The sequence below is a fragment of the Coregonus clupeaformis genome, chromosome 24, assembly GCF_020615455.1.
Source record: "Coregonus clupeaformis isolate EN_2021a chromosome 24, ASM2061545v1, whole genome shotgun sequence".
Lineage (NCBI taxonomy): Eukaryota > Metazoa > Chordata > Actinopteri > Salmoniformes > Salmonidae > Coregonus > Coregonus clupeaformis.
The window spans coordinates 46,028,833-46,056,471 of record NC_059215.1 but is presented as its reverse complement, the minus strand read 5'-3'; the positions used below and the strand labels follow the sequence as shown (position 1 = coordinate 46,056,471).

The 27,639-nt window shown below is 42.2% G+C and overlaps 2 protein-coding genes across 7 annotated transcripts in view; both read left to right on the top strand.

Annotated features, from left to right (window-relative positions):
• Nucleotides 1-10,234: 10,234 nt before the first annotated feature.
• LOC121538606 (60S ribosomal protein L32) lies at nucleotides 10,235-19,039 on the top strand. The gene is made up of 4 exons (XM_041846777.1): nucleotides 10,235-10,339; nucleotides 11,065-11,166; nucleotides 11,385-11,566; nucleotides 18,870-19,039. Exons 2-4 carry the CDS (start codon nucleotides 11,071-11,073, stop codon nucleotides 18,997-18,999), a joined length of 408 nt encoding a protein of 135 aa, XP_041702711.1. The 5' UTR covers nucleotides 10,235-10,339; nucleotides 11,065-11,070; the 3' UTR covers nucleotides 19,000-19,039.
• A 2,453-nt stretch (nucleotides 19,040-21,492) lies between these two features.
• The window catches only part of LOC121538605 (glutamate receptor-interacting protein 2), a 47,547-nt gene continuing 41,400 nt past the window's right edge, over nucleotides 21,493-27,639 (top strand). For 5 of the 6 annotated variants that reach the window (XM_041846772.1, XM_041846773.1, XM_041846771.1 and 2 more), the window contains exon 1: nucleotides 21,493-21,719. In XM_041846772.1, the coding sequence (XP_041702706.1) occupies nucleotides 21,545-21,719 (175 nt within the window). In that variant the 5' untranslated portion in view covers nucleotides 21,493-21,544. Of the gene's footprint in view, nucleotides 21,720-24,876; nucleotides 25,319-27,639 lie in introns of those variants that run through there. The other variant, XM_041846774.2, reaches the window with a different exon arrangement.

Here is a 27,639-nt window from a genome sequence, read left to right as displayed (position 1 = left end):
ATGGCGAGATCATGGAACGGGCAGTCCTTCCCGGGAGGAAGAGCAGCTCCGTCTTGCCAGGGTTCAGCTTGAGGTGGTGATCCGTCATCCATACTGATATGTCTGCCAGACATGCAGAGATGCGATTCGCCACCTGGTTATCAGAAGGGGGAAAGGAGAAGATTAGTTGTGTATCGTCAGCGTAGCAATGATAGGAGAGACCATGTGAGGATATGACAGAGCCAAGTGACTTGGTGTATAGGGAGAAAAGGAGAGGGCCCAGAACCGATCCCTGGGGGACACCAGTGGTGAGAGCACGTGGTGCGGAGACAGCTTCCCGCCACGCCACTTGGTAGGAGCGACCGGTCAGGTAGGACGCAATCCAGGAGTGAGCCGCGCCGGAGATGCCCATCTCGGAGAGGGTGGAGAGGAGGATCTGATGGTTCACAGTATCAAAGGCAGCAGACAGGTCTAGAAGGACAAGAGCAGAGGAGAGAGAGTTAGCTTTAGCAGTGCGGAGAGTCTCCGTGACACAGAGAAGAGCAGTCTCAGTTGAATGACCAGTCCTGAAACCTGATTGGTTTGGATCAAGAAGGTCATTCTGAGAGAGATAGCAAGAGAGTTGGCTAAAGACGGCACGCTCAATAGTTTTGGAAAGAAAAGAAAGAAGGGATACTGGTCTGTAGTTGTTGACATCAGTGGGGTCGAGTGTTGGTTTTTTTGAGAAGGGGAGCAACTCTCGCTCTCTTGAAGACGGAAGGGACATGGCCAGCGGTCAAGGATGAGTTGATCAGCGAGGTGAGGTAGGGGAGAAGGTCACCGGAGATGGTCTGGAGAAGGGAGGAGGGGATGGGGTCAAGCGGGCAGGTTGTTGGGCGGCCTGCAGTCACAAGTCGCAGGATTTTATCTGGAGAGAGAGGGGAGAAAGAAGTCAAAGCATAGGGTAGGGCAGTGTGAGCAGGACCAGCAGTGTTATTAGACTTAACAAACGAGGATCGGATGTCGTCAACCTTCTTTTCAAAGTGGTTGACGAAGTCATCCACAGAGAGAGGAGGGGGGGGGGAGGAGGATTCAGGAGGGAGGAAAATGTGGCAAAGAGCTTCCTAGGGTTAGAGGCAGATGCTTGGAATTTAGAGTGGTAGAAGGTGGCCTTAGCAGCAGAAACAGATGAAGAAAATGTAGAGAGGAGGGAGTGAAAAGATGCCAGGTCGGCAGGGAGTTTAGTTTTCTTCCATTTCCGCTCCGCTGCCCGGAGCTCTGTTCTGTGAGCTCGCAATGAGTCATCAAGCCACGGAGCTGGAGGGGGAGGACCGAGCCGGCCGGGAGGATAGGGGACACAGAGAGTCAAAGGATGCAGAAAGGGAGGAGAGGAGGGTTGAGGAGGCAGAATCAGGAGATTGGAGGGAGAAGGATTGAGCAGAGGGGAGAGATGATAGGATGGAAGAGGAGAGAGTAGTGGGAGAGAGAGAGCGAAGGTTGCGGCGGCGCATTACCATCTGTGTAGGGGCAGAGTGAGTAGTGTGGGAGGAGAGCGAGAGAGAAAAGGAAACAAAGTAGTGGTCGGAGAAATGGAGGGGAGTTGCAGTGAGATTAGTAGAGGAGCAGCATCTAGTGAAGATGAGGTCAAGCGTATTGCCTTCCTTGTGAGTAGGGGGGGACGGTGAGAGGGTGAGGTCAAAAGAGGAGAGGAGTGGAAAGAAGGAGGCAGAGAGAAATGAGTCAAATGTGGACATAGGGAGGTTGAAATCCCCCAAAACTGTGAGGGGTGAGCCATCCTCAGGGAAGGAACTTATCAAGGCGTCGAGCTCATTGATGAACTCTCCAAGGGAACCTGGAGGGCGATAGATGACAAGGATATTAAGCTTAAATGGGCTAGTGACTGACAGCATGGAATTCAAATGAGGAGATAGACAGATGGGTTAGGGGAAAAATTGAGAATGTCCACTTGGGAGAGATGAGGATTCCTGTACCACCACCCCTCTGACCAGATGCTCTCGGGGTATGCGAGAACACATGGTCAGACGAGGAGAGAGCAGTAGGAGTAGCGGTGTTTTCAGTGGTGATCCATGTTTCCGTCAGCGCCAGGAAGTCGAGGGACTGGAGGTTGGCATAGGCTGGGATGAAGTCAGCTTTGTTGGCAGCAGAACGGCAGTTCCAGAGGCTGCCTGCGACCTGGAACTCCACGTGGGTGGTGCGTGCAGGGACCACCAGGTTGGAGAGGCAGCAGCCACGCGGTGTGGTGCGTTTGTGTAGCCTGTGCAGAGAGGAGAGAACAGGGATAGGCAGAGGCATAGTTGACAGGCTGTAGCAAATGGCTACAAAAATGCAGAGGAGATCGGAATGAAATGGACTAAGCATCTGGGAGCGGAGAGAGCAGGGCCTCCCTCACCAAAAACCTCTACCTCAGAAACTAAAATTGTTTCACTGAACCACCCGAACAAAAAACTCTCCCAACTTCCGCCTTTGGAAATCAGAATTGTTGTGAACCACAGCGGTTCAATGTTTAAAGGAATAGACTCAACCCACTTTGTTCAGCTAGCCAACTATGACACCATAGCCAACTAGCAGACTAGCATCTAATAACAATAACACACCGTTTAGCACCAACACTTGGTCACAACAAACCACCAATAATGTGATAACACACTAAACAGATCATTCGTGTCTGTGTCAAGTTCCTTTCATGACGCAGCAATGATTAGACGTTGGCTAGCTAGGACAAGTATATTGTGGTTAGCTACTACAGTACAGCCAGCTGGTCATGTTGGGTAGCTAGCAATGGCCACTGTGTTGACTCTGTTTGAAGAACGGCTAGCTAGCTAGCCCCGTGCTACAGCCGGCACGGCCGAGGACACTGCCAAGACACAGTAACTACCCACAACAACCCACGAAGCCTAGCTATGACGCCGTAGCCAACCTGCAAGCTAGCATCCATTAGCACACAACATAGCATCAACACCTGGCCACAACAAACTGCCAAGAGTGTGTCAGCACACCAAACAGACAATTCAAGTCCGTGTCGAGTTCCCTTCACAACTCAGCAAGAAAAAAATAAAAATAAAAATTAAACGTTGGAACCAGCTCTCCAGCGTTGCTAATCGTTACCAGTAGCTACCCGCTAGCTAGCTAGCCTCGTGCCTCGATACTAACCTACAGCTACCCACGGAAACCTACAATAACAACAGCACCAACCTACAATAAATACAATACCTAACTACAGCTAACTGCCTACCTACGATCTAATACATGGTTAAGCAAAAGTTAAACGTTGGCTAGGACTACATTACCATTGGAACCAGCTCTCCAGCGTTGCTAATCGTTACCTGTAGCTACCCGCTAGCTAGCTAGCCTCGTGCCTCGATACTAACCCACAATTACCCACGGAAACCTACAATAACAACAATACTAACCTACAGTAAATACAATACCTAACTACAGCTAACTACCTACCTACGATCTAATACATGGTTAAGCAAAAGTTAAACGTTGGCTAGGACTACATTACCATTGGAACCAGCTCTCCAGCGTTGCTAATCGTTACCTGTAGCTACCCGCTAGCTAGCTAGCCTCGTGCCTCGATACTAACCCACAATTACCCACGGAAACCTACAATAACAACAATACTAACCTACAGTAAATACAATACCTAACTACAGCTAACTACCTACCTACGATCTAATACATGGTTAAGCAAAAGTTAAACGTTGGCTAGGACTACATTACCATTGGAACCAGCTCACCAGCGTTGCTAATCGTTACCAGTAGCTACCCGCTAGCTAGCTAGCCTCGTGCCTCGATACTAACCCACAATTACCCACGGAAACCTACAATAACAACAATACTAACCAACAATATCACATCACATTCCCAGTGGGTCAGAAGTTTACATACACTCAATTAGTATTTGGTAGCATTGCCTTTAAATGGTTTAACTTAGGTCAAACATTTTGGGTAGCCTTCCACAAGCTTCCCACAATAAGTTGGGTGAATTTTGGCCCATTCCTCCTGACATACAGTGGGGAAAAAAAGTATTTAGTCAGCCACCAATTGTGCAAGTTCTCCCACTTAAAAAGATGAGAGAGGCCTGTAATTTTCATCAAAGGCACACGTCAACTATGACAGACAAAATTAGAAAAAAAAATCCAGAAAATCACATTGTAGGATTTTTAATGAATTTATTTGCAAATTATGGTGGAAAATAAGTATTTGGTCAATAACAAAAGTTTCTCAATACTTTGTTATATACCCTTTGTTGGCAATGACACAGGTCAAACGTTTTCTGTAAGTCTTCACAAGGTTTTCACACACTGTTGCTGGTATTTTGGCCCATTCCTCCATGCAGATCTCCTCTAGAGCAGTGATGTTTTGGGGCTGTCGCTGGGCAACACAGACTTTCAACTCCCTTCAAAGATTTTCTATGGGGTTGAGATCTGGAGACTGGCTAGGCCACTCCAGGACCTTGAAATGCTTCTTACGAAGCCACTCCTTCGTTGCCCGGGCGGTGTGTTTGGGATCATTGTCATGCTGAAAGACCCAGCCACATTTCATCTTCAATGCCCTTGCTGATGGAAGGAGGTTTTCACTCAAAATCTCACGATACATGGCCCCATTCATTCTTTCCTTTACACGGATCAGTCGTCCTGGTCCCTTTGCAGAAAAACAGCCCCAAAGCATGATGTTTCCACCCCCATGCTTCACAGTAGGGATGGTGTTCTTTGGATGCAACTCAGCATTCTTTGTCCTCCAAACATGACGAGTTTAGTTTTTACCAAAAAGTTATATTTTGGTTTCATCTGACCATATGACATTCTCCCAATCCTCTTCTGGATCATCCAAATGCACTCTAGCAAACTTCAGACGGGCCTGGACATGTACTGGCTTAAGCAGGGGGACACGTCTGGCACTGCAGGATTTGAGTCCCTGGCGGCGTAGTGTGTTACTGATGGTAGGCTTTGTTACTTTGGTCCCAGCTCTCTGCAGGTCATTCACTAGGTCCCCCCGTGTGGTTCTGGGATTTTTGCTCACCGTTCTTGTGATCATTTTGACCCCACGGTGTGAGATCTTGCGTGGAGCCCCAGATCGAGGAAGATTATCAGTGGTCTTGTATGTCTTCCATTTCCTAATAATTGCTCCCACAGTTGATTTCTTCAAACCAAGCTGCTTACCTATTGCAGATTCAGTCTTCCCAGCCTGGTGCAGGTCTACAATTTTGTTTCTGGTGTCCTTTGACAGCTCTTTGGTCTTGGCCATAGTGGAGTTTGGAGTGTGACTGTTTGAGGTTGTGGACAGGTGTCTTTTATACTGATAACAAGTTCAAACAGGTGCCATTAATACAGGTAACGAGTGGAGGACAGAGGGGCCTCTTAAAGAAGAAGTTACAGGTCTGTGAGAGCCAGAAATCATGCTTGTTTGTAGGTGACCAAATACTTATTTTCCACCATAATTTGCAAATAAATTCATGAAAAATCCTACAATGTGATTTTCTGGATTTTTTTTTCTTCTCAATTTGTCTGTCATAGTTGACGTGTACCTATGATGACAATTACAGGCCTCTCTCATCTTTTTAAGTGGGAGAACTTGCACAATTGGTGGCTGACTAAATACTTTTTTCCCCCACTGTAGCTGGTGTAAATGAGTCAGGTTTGTAGGCCTCCTTGCTCGCACACGCCTTTTCAGTTCTGCCAACACATTTTCTGTAAGATTGAGGTCAGGGCTTTGTAATGTCCACTCCAATACCTTGACTTTGTTGTCCTGAAGCCATTTTGCCACAACTTTGGAAGTATGCTTGGGGTCATTGTCCATTTGGAAGACCCATTTGCGACCAAGCTTTAACTTCCTGACGGATGTCTTGAGATGTTGCTTCAATATATCCACATAATTTTCCTTCCTCATGATGCCATCTATTTGAATTGCACCAGTCCCTCCTGCAGCAAAGCACCCCCACAGCATGATGTTGCCACCCCCGTGCTTCACGGTTGGGATGGTGTTCTTCGGCTTGCAATTCCCCCCTTTTTCCTCTAAACATAACGATGGTCATTATGGCCAAACAGTTCTATTTTTGTTTCATCAGACCAGAGGACATTTCTCCAAAAAGTAAGATCTTTGTCCCCATGTGCAGTTGCAAACCGTAGTCTGGCTTTTTTATGGCTGTTTTGGAGCAGTGGCTTCTTCCTTGCTGAGCGGCTTTTCAGGTTATATCAATAAAGGACTCATTTTACTGTGGATATAGATACTTTTGTACCCGTTTCCTCCAGCATCTTCACAAGGTCCTTTGCTGTTGTTCTGGGATTGATTTGCACTTTTCTCACAAAAGTACGTTCATCTCTAGGAGACAGAACGCGTCTCCTTCCTGAGCAGTATGACGGCTGCGTGGTCCCATGGTGTTTATACTTGCGTATTATTGTTTGTACAGATGAACGTGGTACCTTCAGGCGTTTGGAAATTGCCCCCAAGGATGAACCAGACTTGTGGAGGTCTACCATTTTTCTTTCTGAGGTCTTGGCTGATTTATTTTCATTTTCCCATGATGTCAAGCAAAGAGGCACTGAGTTTGAAGGTAGGCCTTGAAATACATCCACAGGTACACCTCCAATTGACTCAAATGATGTCAATTAGCCTATCAGAAGCTTCTAAAGCCATGACGTTATTTTTTTGGAATTTTCCAAGCTGTTTAAAGGCACAGTCAACTTAGTGTATGTAACCTTCTGACCCACTGGAATTGTGATACAGTGAATTATAAGTGAAATAATCTGTCTCTAAACAATTGTTGGAAAAATGAATTGGAAAACGAGTTTTAATGACTCCAACCCTAAGTGTATGTAAACTTCTGACTTCAACTGTATAAACCCACCCTGCCTTCACCCATTTTACCTATGCTGCTTCTTTCACTTGTTCTTCTCCTGATTGGATAACATCTAGAGTCAGTAACACGTTTTAAAATGTTTGGTGTACTGTGTTTTCTACCTTTTTTTTTTTTACCTGTGTAATGCTGTCCTCCTGCTTATTCTTGTGTTCAGACTGAATGCAGTAAATGTGCTGCTCACAATTGACAGCCGCAACGTGGACCTGTTAAACTGACAAGAAGGGAGTGGATATAGCGGCGTTTAGTCATGACTTCCTGGTTTTGAGTCTAGGTGTGTTTCTCATTCTGCTAGAGTTTACCTAGTATTTTATATTAAACCTACCTTACACATCCAGTTGTTTCTCCATTTGTAACTTACCCACCAAAAATCACAGTATGCTGTTTTACATGTTTTGTTATTTGTGCTTGTCTAATTCCTAAAAAGGAAAAGCAGAATAATCTGTGCGCTCTCCAATTAGTGATACAAGTTAATATGGTGCTCTTTGATGTCCCAGGTTTGTGGCATTGATGAATAAATCATTTAATCCTTACTTAAAAGTCAGATATTTATATTTTATGGCATATGTATGCATTGTTTACTATTGATTTCTGTAAAACAATGTATTTGTTGGGGTTCAGGTGTTTGATGTGATTCATGGCCGACTAGGTGCATTCTTGTCAAATAAATATGCTTATTCATTCATCATTATGGATACATTCTGCAGTGAGTTAATCTGGATTTGAATCTGCATGTCAACAAGTTAGCTCTGAATTGCTTTAATACACCAGTGCATAGTGACACGATGAATTGAAATAGATTTCACCTTGTTCATAAATTGGCAGAAATGATAAGGGATTGAATATAGACCTCCACTGGCAGAAGGAGAAGAGGATCTGGTAAAATAAGGCAATGTCGCCAATAATCAGCTAGCAAGCTAGCTTCTTTGCAAAAAACTAGTCTAGTATTCATGGCACGTTGTAAATATCTGACTGCTACTAGGATAGTATTCTGTGCAAGACCAAATGCATAAATAAGACAAATATTAGTTAATATGGAACAACATATTGAACATTTTCATTTATCTTTGGTTTTGGATCAAGGTAGCTAGCTTGTTGACAGCAAAGGTGTCCTTGCAGGGATTTGTAGTCTTGCATGATGTGTACTTTGACACTAATCGAATCTGAGAGTAAATAGAGACTAATATATTGATAAAAGTGACCTTGTCCGAAGAGAGATTTAAACAGTTATCAAAACGTCATGCCAGGGAAAGCCTACATGAAACACAGAAGTGGTTCTAAAATCCCCTATGGGATAATGTATGTAGAAAACACTAATGGAACAATTTCCGTGTTTGACCACTAGGTTTTATGGGTATTATGACGTGTCCACTGTGGGGCTCTACAGAGCTCACCAGCTTGTATCAAAGATTATGGATATACTGACAACATACATGTCTTTCCTCCCTAACAATGGGAGTTGTTGTCCACAAAGCGGCACGGCGGGCTGTCTAGCTCCCAGCTATCCTTTCTTTAAATTGGTGGATAAATCTAATTATTGCAATCCTTTTTTTAAATATTAAATAAGGGTTGTTGAAGTCAACCGCCTGTATTCAGTGGCGAGAGATGCTATGCTAATAGCCTCAAGCCATTTAATATGCATAGCCATCTCGAGACCACTCCGATATAAAGTTTTTTTTTTTTCTCAAAGTTGCCGGGATGTCACGTGTCCTACTTATATCAGTACACTCGTAACAACTTAAGCATTATGAAACTTCTATTCGATCAAATGAACCTCACGTAGCAAATAAGCTACTCCTTTTTTTGTTGACCAAATTCGACACCCATTGACCTCCATACAAAAACTCCTTGCTTGGTGGGCGAAACAAGGGAGACAGATTTTCCACCGAGTTGGGCCTCTCTTCCTCTCTGCTAAAACCAAGAAATAAGTTACCACTGGGGTTGACACAGGCTTAGGAGATCTTATCCGTTTTGTTCTGAGATAATCAGTCAGTTAACATGACCTTTATGAATTATGAGCCTATGTGTGATTTGTGTATTTTATTATTACATAAATTCTTCAAAAATCACAATGTTACTAGCTGATGAAGATTATCTCATAGAATAAAATGTATAAGATCCACTAAGCCTGTGTTTACAACATATCTTATTTTCGGTGTTTATCCAAAAATCCTACAAAAATGTTATTCATTTTCCTCATTGGATTTGTCCAACGAACCATGGCGGAGTTAGTGCCTACAAAGACGCCATTACTATTTCTCTCTATTGCGGCCAGATAGGACCCAGAGGACATCTGTTGTACTAGTGTATAGGCCTGGGCATTCTTATCAAAGCTCCAGCAATAAAAGGCATACAATGGCAAACTGAGGAATAACAAATTCCAAACAATATGCACATATTACAGTATGTGGCTAGTCCGGCGTTTCCCAAATTCGGTCCTCTGGACCCCAAGTGGTGCACGCTTTGGTTTTTGCCCTAACACTACACAGCTAGTTCAAATGATCAACACTTAATGATTAGTTGATTATTTGAACCAGCTGTGTAGTGCTAGGGCAAAAAACAAAATGTGCACCACTTGGGGTCCAGAGGACCAAGTTTGGGAAACTCTGGTCTAGTCAGTGAGATTATTTTTTATAACTGGATAAATGGTGGAGCTGTCCTTCAGCACCAACATTTTGCCCACCATTTGTGGCTGAAATGACAAAGACTGTAGCCTTCATGAAATGTTGCATTACATTTTTCTGTTCTACTTGTTAATTGTTGCTTGTGACTGTTTCTGCTGCTATTGACAGGCCAACCTCCCTGTTAAAACTATTAAAGAGATTAAAATAAATGTATTGGTAGTCTGGTAAACGTGCATTGGTAGTCTGCAACCACATACCTCAATGTTAACTTTTCTTACCCTGAACATTCCACATTCAATCCATTTAAAATAGTTGTACAACCACACTTTTACATATCTTTAAAAATGGATTGTATTGGCGCCAAAACTCGAAGCCATCTATAACTGACAGACATAATGCAATTTCTGCCTGGGTTAATCCTCTGTAGCTCAATTGGTAGAGCATGGCGCTTGTAACGCCAGGGTAGTGGGTTCGATCCCCGGGACCACCCATACCTAAAAATGTATGCACGCTTTGGATAAAAGCGTCTGCTAAATGGCATATTATTATATTGTTAATCCCTTATCAAAATTAAAACGGATCCGCTGATCCAGCGTGGGTTCTGCCGCTTTAGCCATACTGTCACTCTGTCATCAATACGTCCACTCCTATTTATAGAGTTTATCTCGTGATCTCGACAACCACATTTGTTGCCATTAGCTCACAAAGAGTCATTTTGAGGGAGATGTCTTCAATTTGGCATAAATAGTACCGAGACTAGCTACTCTACTTCCAGTTCTCTCATTCAATACACTACCCATAACACCTTGCGGTCCTTACGGAAGCCCTTTTCTTCCCTTCCGCCGTAGTCGACTCCTTCCTAAAATTACACAGGCCGGTGAGTTATCAATATCTATGTCCATCTACTGGTTTAGAATACATAATAAATAATGTTGACATCAATAATCACCCACGCAAATTCAACATTCAGAAGTTATCGAATAGTATAGACACTGCACATTTTTAAGCCCTCAAATGCCATGGTTTCGACCGGCTTGCATTCCCAGGGGCTAGCTAGCCTTCCTAATATTATAACTGGCTAGCTACTGTAGCTATGTCTCTCTACAGTGTGGCCGACACGTGTTTGTTCTATAAAATATAAATCACGCTTTAATTTAGTATGGTTTTTATGACCGACGGTAAGGTTTTAGGATCACCCTGGAATTCACATCACTGCTAGTTAGCAACTTTGCCAATTACCAGACTAGCACAACGCAGCCAGCGAACAATGTTTATTGCTGTACTGTTACCTAGAACACACTTGCTACTTCAATGCGATTGACTTGTCCCAATTGTAAAGGTAGTGTCGAGCTGTCTGACTAAAGTTAAGTACCTGTAGTTTGCTATTGTGTTAAAGGGGATGCATGAACCACCTACTGCTAGCTAGCTTTCTAATAATGCGAGTTGTTGGCTTTTAGTTACTAGTCATGTAACTGTGACTAGCATCCCACAACCACTAATTTGATATGCAATTATTGTTGATAGTGTTTTTTTTTGTTGCCAGTTGTAGTTGTTGGCAGTGTTTCATGTTAACAAATTACATTTTACTCTCTTTCTGGTCAGGTCACCATGGCAGCCCTCCGACCTCTTACCAAGCCGAAGATTGTCAAGAAGAGGGTTAAGAAGTTCATTCGCCATCAGTCTGACAGATATGTCAAGGTCACGGTGAGAGCATTTGCTACACGCATAACATCAAAGATGATAGAGCTCCATTTATTAATATATGGGTGCATGTTGTGTAATTTGTAGAGCGAGCTACGCTTTTCAGACATTACACATGCAGAGAGGCAAAGGACATTGATATCCCTCGAGCATAGTAGTTGAAAGTAACGTTGATCATAACTGCTTTAGTAAGTAACATCTCTTCGTTTGCCCCCCTCCAGAAAAGCTGGCGTAAGCCCAGGGGTATTGACAACAGAGTCCGCAGGCGGTTTAAGGGCCAGATGCTGATGCCCAACATCGGTTATGGTAGCAATAAGAAGACCAAGCACATGCTGCCCTCTGGCTTCAGGAAGTTCCTGGTGCACAACATCAAGGAGCTCGAGGTCCTCATGATGAGCAACAAGTACGTTTTGTTGGGTGCCCTGTATTATTCCTCTTGGGTCTATTTGGCTTGTTTATTCAAACAAGTATCATTAGATACGCAATAACATATGATGTAAAACAAAGTTATCCTGGTCTTCTTTCTGAAGGTACTACATACAACATGGGTAGGGCCAGTTTTTTTGTGGGGTTTTTCATTAACCAGAATTTCCAGCATTATCCACTAGGTTTGCTGCAGGTAAAAGATCCTAGGAAATGTTTAATGGACACAAGCTGTCTTCAATCAATCAATGTCTAGTTGTTTGTGAGTGTTTGGTGGGGGGATCACCTAAGACAGGGGAGGCGTAGCTCTGACTCTTAATTGCACAAAGCCTATTATTTGGCAGGGAATACTATTTGTAGATAAGTGATTCTACACCTCACTTTGCTCAAGCTGAACCAATCCAACAGATAGTTGTATCTAAAAATGCAGACCTGCCAGCCTGCATGAATTTTACGTACCATGCACTCAATTTGAAGTCCAAGTACACTAGTACGAAAAACTACCCTAAAAAAGCAAGAATAGGCTTCTAGTTGGCACATTGTGGTTTTTGACTCAACCGTCTGTTATAGCTGAGGCAATCAGAGGACTTGGTCGAGGAGGAAAACATCTCTAGCTCTCCCCATGTAGTTGTAGTACTATCAAAGTTGGTGGATAAATGAAGATAGTTCTCCGGTCGTTTACCATTGGGAAAAAATTGGCAGTACCTGTCTACTTAAGAGGGTGGGTCTCCCATAGACACCAATGCGATAGCAGCTGGGTCTGGTCTACTTAGTTAATTGACTTCAATTGAACCAGAAAAAAGCAGCTAGTGGGGTTTCTTCCTTTTCTGTCTCTGGTACCATTTTCCTCCCTTGAGCTGGATGGCTATTCTCCACTTTGTCAGTTGATGTCACTGATGTGAGGAAAAAGGTTAGGGAAAATTGAGAACAAACTGTTTGCCAAATAGATTTTACAAAGTTGTATGTTTGTCAAGTACATAACCACTATTTTGTAGTTAGCTAGTTAGCTACAGCGTTGTTTAGTCAACTAAGTGAGAACACTTCCTTGTCCTCAACGGTAGTGTGCACATGCGCATTGACAAGCAAGGAAACGTAGTTCACTGCGTGGATGGAAAAAGACTAGCTGTTCCGATAAAACCGTCCTTCACAGAAAGTTACGTTAGACTGTTAAAGATTAGTAGGCCTGTGTTTATTAATCATGTATTGATCTTTCCTCTTGATATAGATGTATGTCAACAGTAGGCTTCTAATGATGTGATAATAGCCGCTTTACCAATGACAATGAATGGTAGCCCAGTAGTCAAGACTAAGTTGATGGATTAGGTCGGGAATGGAGATCTGAAACAAGCTCATATAGGCCTAGTTCAGTTGTTTCATATTCCAAATAGCCTACAGTAAGGTAGACCAGGGTTTCTCTAACTCTGTCCAGCGGCCCCCCAGGGTGCACATTTTGGTTTTTTCCCTAGCACTACACAGCTGATTCAAATAATCAAAGCTTGATGATTAGTTGGTTATTTGAATCAGCTGTGTAGTGCTAGTGCAAAAATGCTCTGACTTCCTGGGGGGGAAGTTGACTGACACCCCCCTACCCAGCCTACATCAGCATCACCTTGTCAGAGAATCCTAGGGAGAGCCCTGATTTGTAAATCATTTGCCTATGATTTGAGCAGTGTGGGGTCCGCTGCAGGGCTCCACATTGCGACCATTTGACTTGCATATGCGCCTAAAGACTTTGCTGTGCGACCTGGAATTTTAATTTAGGAGCACCAGTGCGCCTAGAAAAATTAAAGATGCACTATGCAGTAATCGCTCCGCCATTTCCTGTTTGCTAAAATTCTAATAGTTCGCCTAGTTTCAGTTTGTGTCAAAACAAGCAAGTAGAGTATAGAGAATCATTGTGCCATCTAAACCGCTGTTTGGAGCTGGTGTACAAAACCAAAAGTAAAAGATGCAAATACGAAACTTAAGCGCGGGAAGAATTGAAATAGCGCACATAGAACAGATCTACCGCTTCTTAGACTTGCTTTCAATGAGAATGACAGATCTATAACTCACATTTCTATGTGAATTCTGTCCGGTCGGCCAAAAATACGTATTGCAGCTTTAAGGATTCTAGCTTTATAAAATGTTCATTGTACTCCTTACTTGGGGGCACACATGCTCCTTGAAAAAAAAAAAAAAAAGTCTGCATAGAGCCCTGCGTGGGCCGGTAGTGCTGCCGCTGTGCTGAAGTGATACTCACAAACAAAATTCAGGGTTGGCAGGTCTGAAAATGGGTCAATTAGGGGCAGTTCAAGCCAACACCTTAACCGTTACGCCTATCCCCCCCACCAAACATTGACACAACCAGACATTGATTGATTGGAGACAGCTTGTGTCAATTTAAGAACATTTCCTATGATTTTCTACCTGCAGCAAACCTAGTGAATAATGCTGAAAATAACAGCCCCCCCCAAAAAAAACGACCCCAAACAAGTGGCCCCAAACAGGGCATACATGCAACACTACAGGGTTTGTATATAGAGGTGAGAGCATAGTTGAAGAGGAGCGCTTGAATCTTGCACGTACACAAGGGTCCGTAGTGAGGTGCTACAGAAATTACATCTATAAATCACCTCTACCCACCTTATGATGGAAGGATCATCAAGGATGCACTGTGCCTACCTTCATGAGTCAAGTAGATTGCTTAGATTTTCTAGTCCTGGGAACCCACAGTTCTAGACCTGTACTAATACACCTAGGAGAACCATTTGAAACAGGGAGGTGCAACCAAGTTGATCATATGTTCTCTATTGCAAAATGGTTTGCTGTGTGTACCTACTGAACACAACCCTTATTCAACTAATTGTCAAACCTTTAAGTTGAAAATGTTCAGAATGTTCCAAACAGGAGTGAATGTCTTTACATTCATGAGAGAATTCATTTTCAAACAGCTTCCATTTAGTACCTTAATGTTTGAATCTGTCACTAGACATTGCACTAATGATGCAAATGTGAAAGATATTTTGCAGCAAGGCACAGAGGGATTGTTCATATGCTTGCTTTCACTAGTGGCAGTAGCAAATTTGGCTTTGCTCATTATAATAATTTAGGTTTGTAGTCAGTGTTCATGCTGTTATGTCTTGTGGCTCTGTAACGTGAATAAACTCAGTTATGCATTAATGGTACTGTAGTGGAGCACCTGGTGGACTGTATATTCTTAGGGTTTTCTTATCACGTAATGTGTGCTCTCACAGGTGCTTGTAAGGGCACAAATTACAGATGGGGAGGATTCCAGTTAAGTTTGTTTAATGATGCTGATTCACACAGAGCAGGAATGCAAAGCACATTTTATGGGCTAAGGCACTTTAAGGCTTTGATAGATTGTAATAGCCAACTGTTGTGGTTTGGAAAATAAATACAGTAGTAAATAACCGTTTCTAATACATCCTATGTGCTATAAACAATAATATACATGTAACAACTTAATTGTATAGATGACAACGTGACTTTCTTCACTAATAAAGTTCAGAGGTGCCACTGCCATGCACCACAAGGAGAACAGTTATCACCCAACAGAATGAACTTAAAATGTATAGCTACATCCACAAGGCTCGTAGCTAACAAAATACCCACATAATCTGTGTAGTATACAACCACAGGGCATATAAACAAGGCACTGGTGGACATTATGCTATACAAACCCAATGCTAAATGTCTGAAGTAATGGCAAGAAAAAAACAAAGCTAGCAAGCTTGGTAATTAAAAAAATTAGCATATGAAAGGAATATGACATTAACGTCACGGAGTGCGTACACAAACACACAAAGAGTATGAAATATGTACTCTCATCCTATGACGGACGCACACAGGCCTTGGCCAAAACAAAGAATGCCAACTAAAGAGAAAGCATGAAATAGCTGGAACTTATCACTTGACTTTACTTCTCTAGCTGGAGATCGCCCACAATGCCCTGCTCCACTTGGCCGGTGGGCAGAGCCACAGCTCTTCTATGATGATGAACTAATATTTATTATGAGTTGATGGTTAATTATTTTCATAGCCTTTCGTACTGCAAACATCTAGGCTAGGTACCTTGAAAATAATTAAGTTGGGTAGATTAATACATTCATTATAGCCTAGATAGAATACGAGAAATGAAAGATCAATGGATAGATTGTCTGACGTGAAACCTTTTGGTTCAAAATCCAAATGTTATCCATACATATCTTAACCTAATTGGTACAAAAAACGCTGCAAGGTAGTCAGCGATGCGTGAAATAAAAAGCATAATCGGGCCAATTTACATAACTAAGATGGTTGAAGCGTGAGTATCTGCTGTTATGGTCCCATAGCTATCACGATGTAACAGCGTGAAGTGCACCTGTACTTATGTGCAGATACTCAGTCGGACTATGTGAGAGAAATATCTGCAGTGCTGCTTGTGGCAACATAATGCTGAGTCTCACCATATGCTAAATGGCATGGTTCCCCAACTGGCTGCCCGTGGGTGGTTTTATTTGGCGCCCCAAGTTTTCTCACCCAATAGTTTTTTCAAATTTTTTATATATACATTCATTCATTCATTCATTGTTGGACATAAACTGTGGAAATAAGAAAACCAGCTCTAAGCGATTGTTTTTTTTATTTTGGAAATCTGTTCCCAAGCATTCCCACGTGTAAGAGATGTACAGTGCGTTCGGAAAGTATTCAGACCCCTTGACTTTTTCCACATTTTGTTACTTTACAGCCTTATTCTATAATGAATTAAATTGTTTTTTCCCCCACATCAATCTACATACAATAACCCATAATGACAAAGCAAAAACAGGTTTTTTGAATTTGTTGCACATTTATTAAAACTGAAATATTTCATTTACATAAGTATTCAGACCCTTTACTCAGTACTTTGTTGAAGCACCTTTTGCAGTGATTACAGCCTCTAGTCTTCTTGGGTATGACGCTACATGCCTATATTTGGGGAGTTTCTCCCATTCTTCTCTGCAGATCCGCTCAAGGTCTGTCAGGTTTGATGGGGAGCGTCACTGCACGGCTATTTTCAGTTCTCTCCAGAGATGTTCAGTCGGGTTCAAGTCCGGGATCTGGCTTGGCTACTCAAGGACATTGAGACTTGTCCCGAAGCAACTCCTGCGTTGTCTTGGCTGTGTGCTTAGGGTCGTTGTCCTGTTGGAAAATTAACCTTTGCCCCAGTCTGAGGTTCTGAACGCTCTGGAGCAGGTTTTCATCAAGGATCTCTCAGTACTTTGCTCTGTTCATCTTTCCCTCGATCCTGACTAGTCTCCCAGTCTCTACCGCTGAATACATCCCCACAGCATGATGCTGCCACCTCCATTCTTCACCGTAGGGATGGTGCCAGGTTTCCTCTAGATGTGACGCTTGGCATTCAGGCCAAAGAGTTCAATCTTGGTTTAATCAGACCAGAGAATTTTGTTCTGAGAGTCTTTTAGTGCCTTTTGGCAAACTCCAAGCGGGCTGTCATGTGCCTTTTACTGAGGAGTGGCTTCCGTTTGGCCACTCTACCATAAAGGCCTGATTGGTGGAGTGCTGCAGAGATGGTTGTCCTTCTGGAGGGTTCTCCCATCTCCACAGAGGCACTCTGGAGCTCTGTCAGAGTGACCATCGGGTTCTTGGTCACCTCCCTGACCAGGGCCCTTCTTCCCTGATTGCTCATTTTGGCCGGGCGGCCAACTCTTGGAAGAGTCTTGGTGGTTCCAAACTTCTTCCATTTAAGAATGATGGAGGCCAGTATGTTCTTGGGGACCTTCAATTCTGCATAAATGTTTTGGTACCCTTCCCCACATGTCTCCACACAATCCTGTCTCGGAGCACTAAAGACATTTTCTTCGACCTCATTTCTTGGTTTTTGCTCTGACATGCACTGTCAACTGTGGGACCTTTATATAGACAGGTGTGTGCCTTTCCAAATGATGTCCAATCAATTGAATTTACCGCAGGTGGACTCCAAGTTGTAGAAACATCTCAAGGATGATCAATGGAAACAGGATGTACCTGAGCTCAATTTTGAATCTCCTAGCAAAGGGCCTGAATACTTATGTAAATAAGGTAGAATTTATAAGGTTAGAATAAGGCTGTAACGTAGGGAAAAGGGGAAGGGGTCTAAATACTTTCCGAATGCACTGTGAAATAAAATGTTATGTCACATACTTGGTAGACGACAGGTGTATACTAACAGTGAAATGCTTACTTACGGGTCCTTTTCCAACAATGCAGAGGATGAGAAACATTTAATTGATCGTATACAAATGTAAACAAGGTTTGAAATGATTGTTTTAGTCAAATATTATATCTGTTTGGGATTCTTGTGGTCAATTTGCGGTCTACAAATTATTCTATAAAGTTATTTACCCATTCAGATATAGTGTAGTGGCAAGAGGAATTGAGTCAAATTGTTTTCCTTTCTGTGCCACCAAATGTTTGCATATAAGTTGCTGGTAATGTTACCAGGGCCACATTCAGTTGCAGAATGTTGCAGATAGAAATTCAAATGACTAGAGCCAACGTTATTCCTTATTCAACATGTCAGCGAGGCATTTTGGTCTACATAGCATATTTTGATCTGAACGTTCCAAAACATTGCGTACTGCTGAACTTGCCCCAGGTTGTTAGCTATAGCTAGCCAATGAGGTAACATGACAGAGCATGGTGTAGCCTAAACAAATGGTTAACGGGCAGTTCGGCAGGTAGCCTAGTTTTAGAACGGCCTGCAATATGCTTTATGAATGTTAAATGCGACCTGCCAATGCACGATAGAAAGACAAAAACATAGCGGAGGTATTATGGGTAATATGTTTTGATCTGTAAGGGCTAGAGTCAAGCTGTTTTTTTCTGATGAAAAGACAGACTTGGCTACGTTGGCTACTGAACCTGGCTATGAAATATAGAGGGGAAAGTGGGCGGGTTAAGCGAGACTACAAATGTAGACTGTTCTATACTCGAGGGAGAGAAACATACCTATACTGTTTTACTATTAAACTCAATGCTGCTATTTTTTTAAAAATTTCGTAAAGCAGGTTGTGTTTCTTAACCAAGCGAGGGGTAGCTAACTAGAAGGCTGGTGGTGACTGGTTAGCTACACGGAAAGCAAGAGATGCGCCTGCGCGATGAGTATAATCGGAGGCGGTGCCAGAGCAGAGCCGGTTAGTTCTTTTCTAGGTCTATTTAGTCAGTTATAGTCTCGTTAATTGCCACTGAAAAACAGGTGTTTGACGAATATATTAGTAACTATTTGTTGACAAGTTATCCTGCTCTCACCTTCTCCGTAGGACTCACGCTGCTGAGATCGCCCACAACGTGTCTTCCAAGAACAGGAAGCTGATTGTGGAGAGAGCAGCCCAGCTGGCCATAAAGATCACCAATCCCAACGCCAGACTCCGCAGCGAGGAGAACGAGTGATCCAGCCATTATTTCTCAATAAAACAGATGTTTAAATGTATGTTCTCCTGACTGTTTTTCTTTTTCTGTTCCAAGACTTTGCTATAGCTAGGCTGTGTTCAAGTTCTCTACCCTTTTCCCCAGATTGTATTTGTATAGAAGCAATGGATGAAAGCATGGGTGAGGGAGTTTCCACCATATTCCTGACACCAATCCACCCTTTAAAGTGGAAAGTACACACGTGGGCAAAGGGTAGAGAATTGGTCTGGTTTAGCATGACTGGTTCAGATGGTTCTGAGATTTATTTGAGAACCATTGAAAGTGTGAAGTTCCCAGTGCACCTTTGTGAGAAGGGTTATGAAAGACATCTGTGGGTTAGCTCAAAGTTTTTGTTCAAGAAGTAACTTTTTTTCATACAAAATCCAACATACTCCTTCCTACCTGTTAGACAGTCCTATAGATCAGACAGGGTTGCATCTGAAAATGAAGACCACATTTTGTTATTTAGAATATTTCAATATCACTAGCTAGGTTTCCATCCAATTTGTGACAGATTTTAATGTGATATTCTACAATATTTATGCTGGTTGCGTTTCCATCAAATTTACTTGTTGCGGATAAAAGTCTGCGTGATGTCGTAGTGCACATAAATAACTTTTGAGGTTGAATTCCCATGTACCGAATAAAACAAATACTAGTTAAATGGGTTTCCATTGCATTTTCAACTGATGGTTTTGTCAGAAATGTTGCGTTATATAGAGAATGTGCCATCTCTTCTCTTGGCACGTGCACTCTAGAGAACAGCTCGCAGAAACTGCGGGTATAGCCTACGTTATGACATTATTGACAAAAGAGCAAGATTATTTTAATTTGTCAAACGGCAGCCAAGCATATTGGGAAGGAGCATTAAGCTCATCACCTTGCACTTTCACCAAACCGATGATGTTCATAACTTTTTTCATCTGTAGCCTAATAAACTGCATGCTTTCCCAAGTTGTAGTCGGGGGGACTACATGTCATCGTGTGACTCCCAAGTTTTACTTATGTGATGGTTGTTATATCAATATTTGCCTATAAAAGCTTTTCCACTGACATTTCTCGCATAGTTCATTTTACAGACAAAGATTCCACCTTGTCTATTGTGTTTTGTTGACATTTGGAAAGTTTACGACGAATGTGCTGTTTCCATCAGGCCTGTCGTGACTTGGGATAGCACCATACTTGTCCCAAGTGCATCAGTGTGATTGTCGTGCTAACAGCCTTGTGGCACTTCAGCTGGATGTGCTGTCATCCGGTGGTCCTCTGTAGCTCAGCTGGTAGAGCATGGCGCTTGTAACGCCTGGGTAGTGGGTTCGATCCCCAGGACCACCCATACGTAAAAATGTATGCACACATGACTGTAAGTCGCTTTGGATAAAAGCGTCTGCTAAATGGCATATTATGTTATTATCCTTGCCAACACCCTGTAGTGATCCATGCTGCGCCTTAGCCCCGTTCTGACCACATAGGATCTAGATAGGAAAGCAATGGAAACTTGTATGAAAGATGTCTTCAACTTCCAACTGATATGCTCCCAACAGGGATTTATTATGAGGCTCGGAGTGGTTGAATCCCCTTTAGGATCTTTGAAGATCTTGAAGGAACTTCATAAAAAAAGATATGTCTGGGAAATTAAACAACTACTCGATCATCATGAGTTTAAAGCTCATCTGAAGAGACCAAAACCAGATGCTTTCAAATCAAAATTCATCTTGATTCATTTGCAAATATATTGTAATTTAAGACACTACTTTGTTTTGAGGATTATGCAGAATGTATTAGATGAAACCAAAGCAGTTTGCTTTCTTCTACACAAATTACTTTCATTTCTTGTCTGCTTATGACAATTGTATGTTGGGCCTCATAAATGAAAGTAATTTAATGCAGACAACCGCATACAGTATTTTGTTGGAATTTACAGAAAATAACATGTTTAGATGCCCTCGTCAATCATGCACATTCACGCTGCAATTCTGAAATGCTATGTTTGGGCATGAATAAACAGCCAGTGTCTACCGCCAGCCACCTGGGGTGAAAGTTTCCATTGCCTTCTGGCAGGCTTTGCCATCTCTGCAGCCTTTACCTCCCATCCATCTGTTCATGTAAAATACTCTCTGCCAGTGATGCAAAACAAACAATATAACATGCATTATATTTACGTTATCCTACCTGAAATGAATAGCAATGGATGGTGTCATGTTTTTGTTTGCGTGTAGTTTTAATTTCACATTTTGTGTGTGTGTTACGAGAGAGACGGACACTGATGGGTTTATAAATATGCATAGGTTTATGAATATGCATATTCACTGTATATTTGATATTTCCTAGGATCTGTTTTTTTCCTGTTCTCCATCAGTGTCCATTTGTAGGCTTATTCAGACACACCTGAGAATGTTGGAACTCCTCCAGTTAGGGTGGGGATTGTGAAGAGACAGCAGGACAGAGCTAGAAGAAACAGTGTGAGGTAAACAGAGAGCGATCGAAAGGAGAATGCGAGAATAGTGTTTTTACTTTAAGTGGCTAGAGAATGAATATGTCAGGCAGAGTGATATATGGAAAGGGACGCATGGCCAACCCAAAGCTTATCACCCTGGCCTCTCAGACAGAGTCCATGAGGAAAGGAGGAGCGCGAGGAGGAAAGAGGAGGATGTTCTCCTTTTCACTCCGGTGTCGGCTCGGGGTCATCAGAGGGAGGACCAAAGGTAATGTTTACGCAACAATGTTTATGAATACTGGTGATGGCAGAGCACACATTGTTTATTTTTCTTTATAAAAGCCAAACTGACCGTAGTTAATTGGGGTTTTTATACTGCTGTTGGTATCTGCAGCTACATGCTCCAGCCTGAGATACAGTCTCCTGAGAGGGTGCAGCAGTTGTATCAGCCTGGCACACAGGTTGCTATTGTACATTAGTCAAGGTATATCCCATGGGATGTTTTGGAAGGATTGTATAAGCCTAAGGTATACCAGTATATGCAATAATGAAAGAGATGATCCTTTTCAAATGTACAATGGGCCAAGTGTGAGAGCTGAAGTGCCTCCAATATGATCCAGGTGGCAATAACAGAATAATAACCTATCAGTTGCTTTTTTTTAAATAAGGGATTTGCATTTTTTATTTTTTTATTTTTTTCAGTGAACAATTATTTATTAGTTTTCCCGTGTTTGTCATAGACAATTTAAAATAACAAGAAACAGTACCTAGGACTATACCTAGAATTTATCTTCTCATGTCTATTTTGTTTTGTCAAAATCAATAGGATAACTTAGCTTAAACGTGGGATGAGTCATTTAATGGAGCCATATTTTACCTTTGGTTGATGTTTGAGCTACCTTGCAGGTGAACATTGTACTATGATTGTGTGATCATATCTCTGAATTATGACTGAGTCATGTTCACCACATCTGGGTCTGTCTTGTAGCCTAAGTAAGTCCGTGATCGGTGTGTTGACTCAAGTGTCTGTCATCCCTACTGCATTCATTTGGTAGATGTATTAGTAACTAGAGCTTATAGCCATAAGATGGCAATGTGATCAGTTGCATGTTAGAAAATGTACCCAGCTACCTTTGGCTGGAGAATAGCTCATAGTATAGCGTTTACTGTACTTTCAATGTATGTGAGAGCTTATTATTTTAGAGGTAAGTGAAAATGTAATATCTTATTTAACTTAGTTCTAAATGAGCATTGTAATATATTACTAATTGGTAGTGTAAGGCAGTAGCACTGTTTTATACACATTTAAACAGCCAAGGATCTGTTGAATCTAGAATCGATTGCATATTGCTTTCTAGCTCAATTGGTAGAGCATGGCGCTTGTAACGCCAGGGTAGTGGGTTCGATCCCCGGGACCACCCATACGTAAAAATGTATTCACGGATGACTGTAAGTCGCTTTGGATAAAAGCTATGTGTAATTGATTCTCTGGTCTAAACACAGCATTTATTCTACTTCACAGAACTACACTGAGTGGGTGTGCTTCTACTACTATACATAATTACCCTAATTGTGTTGCGTAGTGTGTTCTGTTTCCCTGGGTTTTTATAAGACCAACAAACAGCTCTGCGTCTCCTGTTACTCTTTATTCTGTAAGAAATTAATTTGTTTCACTCTGAAACACCAGAGTAAATGGGGTATTAAGGACGAAACTCTCTGAGGAAATTATCTATGCCAAAGAGTATTTGGTCCACTGGAAAGAGCCGACTAATGAGGAGACATGCTACAATGGCGAGAACTACTTCTACAGTGGAGAGAACACTTTGTTTGTTTGTAATTGTTTGATGTGTCTCTGGTCAAGGAAATGCATCAGACTCAATAAATCTATGCATTCTTGGGATCAAGAATGTATTTGTACTGCACATAAATAATTGACTAGCTTGTCAAGTTGTACTTGAGCTCATCCTCACATCTGTGTGGACTTTGAAGCTGTTGTGTGGACTCTAGTTCATATTTTTGTCTGTTTTCTAAGATCTTGTTTAGTGCTTTTGTGTGTCCTTTGACGCCATTTCCCTACTCTCAGACCTGACTATGACAGATTTTCATGCCTTATAGGGGGAAAGAATGGAGGGAGGGGGGAGTATGTGAGTGTGACAAATGGACAGACAGGTGTGTCTCTCAGTCAGTCAGCGGCCGCGTTAACTCCTCTGTATGTGTGTGTCTGGGTAGAAGACAGGCGGTGGCAGTTGGGGAAAGAGCCCTCTCACCCAGAGAAAGAAACAGCAGATGTTCAACACTCCACAGATTGAAAGCGAGAAATCATATCGTTGGTTTGATTTATATCCATTGCAGCCATTGTCTCATATAAAGGACAGAATTCTCTGGTCAGAAGTTCAGAGCAAATAAGTATATTTTGGCTTTATAGCGGCATGCATGTACATTTATTGGTAGGGATGCTCAGTGGTGTAAAGTACTTAAGTAAAATACTTTAAAGTACTACTTAAGTCATTCTTTTGGGTATCTGTACTTTACTATTAATATTTTTGACAACTTTACTTTTACCTCACTACCTTCCTAAAGAAAATATGGACTTTATACTCCCGTACATTTTCCCTGACACCAAAAAGTACTTGTTAGATTTCGAATACTCAGGCATGACAGAATTATGGTCCAATTCATGCACCTATCAATATAACGTGTTGTCATCCCTACTGCCTCTGATCTTGCGGACTCACAAAACACACATACTGTGTTTGTAAATTGTCTGATTGTTGGAGTGTTCCTGTGTCTCTCCAGGGGAAAAAATGAACAAAAAAGGAAATTGTTTGCTTAATATAAGGAATTTGATGTATAGCATTTACTTTTATTCAAATATGACAATTTAGTACTTTTTCCACCGCTGTGCTTAAGTACATTTAAAACCAGATACCTTTAGACTTTTACTCAAGTAGTATTTTACTGGGTTACTTTTACTTGCGTAATTTTCAATTAAGGTATCTTTACTTTTAATCAAGTATGACAATTTAGTACTTTTTCCACCACTGGGGATGCCCTTGTATAAGCAGATAATAGTCATTGTGATAAGCCTTTGGAATGGGAGGTGGAAGTTAAGGTATATGAGGGGAAAAGCTGCAGGCATTAGTTAGCCAGTGTGTGTGTGGGTAGGATAACTAAGTTGGGCACAGTAAGATGGCCACTGCTTATGTGTCGACTAGTGTGGAAAATGTGTAACTGCTTATGGCTGCTCTTGTATGAGCTCAAAGTGACAATGGATGTGGGGGTAGCGTTAATTGTGTGCTTGCCTGTAGGGAGTGTGTGTGCATCGAGTGTGCGCGTGTGAGAGAAAGAAAGTGTGTGTGTGTCGTGTGTGCAGGGGGTGTGACCGTGTTGTGTGTGGGGAGGGTGTTTGACTGCTTCATCACACTCCTCTGGCAGAGAGAGGGAGGGAGAGAGAGACCTTCTCCCACACACTCACTGAGGCTGTGTGTGTGATGGTTGCTGTGTGTGAGAGCTGGTTTGTGAGCGTGGACGAGGGGTATGATTAATCCTATGGAATAGGACGTTCAAACATTTAAAGGACAAAGAAATAGACATCTATGGATCAGGAATTTTCATGAAATCTGCAATAAGTGAAGTCAAGATATGCTTCAAGGAGAACAGAGATATGAAGAAAGTTGCTTTTTGTCCTGCTTGTTGTTAGCGTGTGAGACTGGGTCACTGAGGACAGACACCGTATTCCCAGGGGCACCTCGCTGGGTCTGCTAGCCACTACAACAGAACGGCTACTTTCCTCTCAGGTCGGATGTTTTGACAGGACTGCAGCCATGCTGTGTGGTCTGAGGAGAGAGGCAAAGAACAGCAGCATCGGTAAGTCTGCCTGACACTCAATGACTGTGATGATGAATTAATGAATATCACAGCCGTCATAGGCTATCTAGTGTGCACTGTATGTCATATGGTTTGTAGTGCTACACCCTAGTATTGTAGTAGGAAGGGGTTTAGGACTGTCAATAGCACCTGTAACAGTATTTAGTTCCTGTGGTTCAATGGCTTCAGCATGGTGGTAAAGCACATCCCACTGTTACGCTTTTCCCCTACATTTGTACACATTCAGATTAATTCAGATTCGTTGAATGACACTTTTTGAAAGACAGCTTTGTCAAGCACCATTTTACTCACAGTATATCTATTAATTCACTAATAAGGCACAGACAGTAGACCTAATGCCATTTAATTAGGGCCAGACAGTACTGAATACAAGGCTGCAGTCTGAAATTGGAGCAGATATGGCAACGCAAACTGGGTTTAGTGGAGCCCAGTTTATATATAATGTTTTACCTCTTAAAATAGCATTGTGATTTCATAGCTATTGTCAGAGAGGCCCCCACATTTAACCTACATTCTGATTGGTTCTAAGGGGGATAGCATACGGTGCCCTGAATTAGATTAGGGCACCGTTAATTGACTCGCCAGAATTTAATGGGGGTGACTATAGTTTTCTGGCACATTACTTTGCACACCACTTTAAGTAATGTTGTAAGTACTGTCCTGTTTACAGATCTCCAGTGTATGGTTTTTGCAGTTCTGCACTTCATCCTTGAGCGACCACAGTAGATGATTATTCCCTCTGCCAAGACAACATGCTCCTACCAGGAGGTTCGTGCCCTGCCATAACCAGTTGTTGTTGTTCAGGTCAGGGGGGCCTTTTTGTTTTGGCTGCTGAATTGATTAAGCCAATTAAAGAAGTAATGTATTTGGCCTATGATTGGCCCGTCAGGATCACTAATGGTGTTTCTTAACTGGTGCAGGATGGATGGGTGCTGGAGAGGCTGAATGTATGGTATAGTGGCGTTCAGTCACGTGGAGCGTATGGGGTCTTTGTAACCCAGAGCAAACGTTGCCTTTTGACCGCAATAATGGCTGCTTGGACTGTCAGGGTCCTCATGAAGCTATGGGACCGCGCACGCTGCTGCCTGTCCCAGTGTGTCTTTGATGTTTCACACTGTGTGTATGTGCGTGCGTGTATGTCGTGCACTTATGCCCTAAGGCTGTTGAACAGCATATTTGTGCAAGGAAGTGAATAAAAGGTTGTACATTATCATAGTATACATATTCCTGCATGCTTTACATTTTCGTTTTTGTCAACTCTCATTATGTTTGATTTCTATATTATTTCTGCATTTCCACAGTTAAGATGTGGCTAATCAACCTCCATGATTTTATGATATGGAGACATCCCTTCTCCTTGTCTCTTTCCTTCAAATGCACTGATCTGAAAATGTAGGAAAGGTGAAAGACAATGATTGATACCTACAGTACCAGTACCAGCTAACTGTTTTCAACAGTTACTTTACATCTGTGCAGCAGAAAGAAAAGGTGACTAAGCTATTTTACACTATTGAGATACACCCCATGTTATTTTGTCTTTGGGCAAATTAGTCCTGTGCATGACAAGAATGAAAATTGACCAAAGGCTGGCTCCATTTGAATATTGATTATGTGAATTTAGTTATGGGTTATGTGATATTATGCATGAGGGATGATTAGTTGCGATACTAAAGTGGATGAAGGGTTAATTGAGTGCAGAACCGCAATATCACCTACACACGTCATCATGACAATCCTGCCTAAAGCTAATGAAATCACTAGGCTAAATTAGCATTTTGTTTTTCATCACCAATAGTGTTACATGTAACATTGTACTGTATAGCTCAGCAAGTGAGTGGAAAAGCTGAGCTGCGTTTAATCAATAGTAAGAATAGTGCTTTTGTTGAATTTCTTTAGCATATAGTGTATGAAATCCACCTGTCAGTGCAGCAGCTGAAATATATGGACCTCTCATAGGCCCTAGCTCTCCTCACATCAAACAAGGTCTAAACATGTCTTTGGTTTAGCTTTTCCTTAAGTGTGTATGTAATATGATGTTTAAATCACTTGGTTGAAAAGTTAATCCTCGGTGGACAGGATTAAGGAAGTGCAGCGTCAGATTTCTCATCACAAATGCTGACATGCCCATGCTGTGTCCAGATTCAAATGGTCAGGCAGGGCAGGGTCACTGCTAATCTGGGCCCCGGGCCCCGTGCTGTGTCAGAAATGGCTCCCACTGTATAAAGAGGATCCCAGAGGAACAGAGAACATTTCCTGGTTTCTTCTGTAGCGGCTGTTGTAATTGACTGAAAATGGTTGTA

Bases quoted from the DNA above. Each gene is read 5' to 3' on its own strand.
- LOC121538606 (XM_041846777.1), top strand. From the start codon at position 11,071: ATGGCAGCCCTCCGACCTCTTACCAAGCCGAAGATTGTCAAGAAGAGG. The intron at 11,167-11,384 runs GTGAGAGCATTT...GCCCCCCTCCAG, and splicing joins ACAGATATGTCAAGGTCACG to AAAAGCTGGCGTAAGCCCAG. The intron at 11,567-18,869 runs GTACGTTTTGTT...CCTTCTCCGTAG, and splicing joins GTCCTCATGATGAGCAACAA to GACTCACGCTGCTGAGATCG.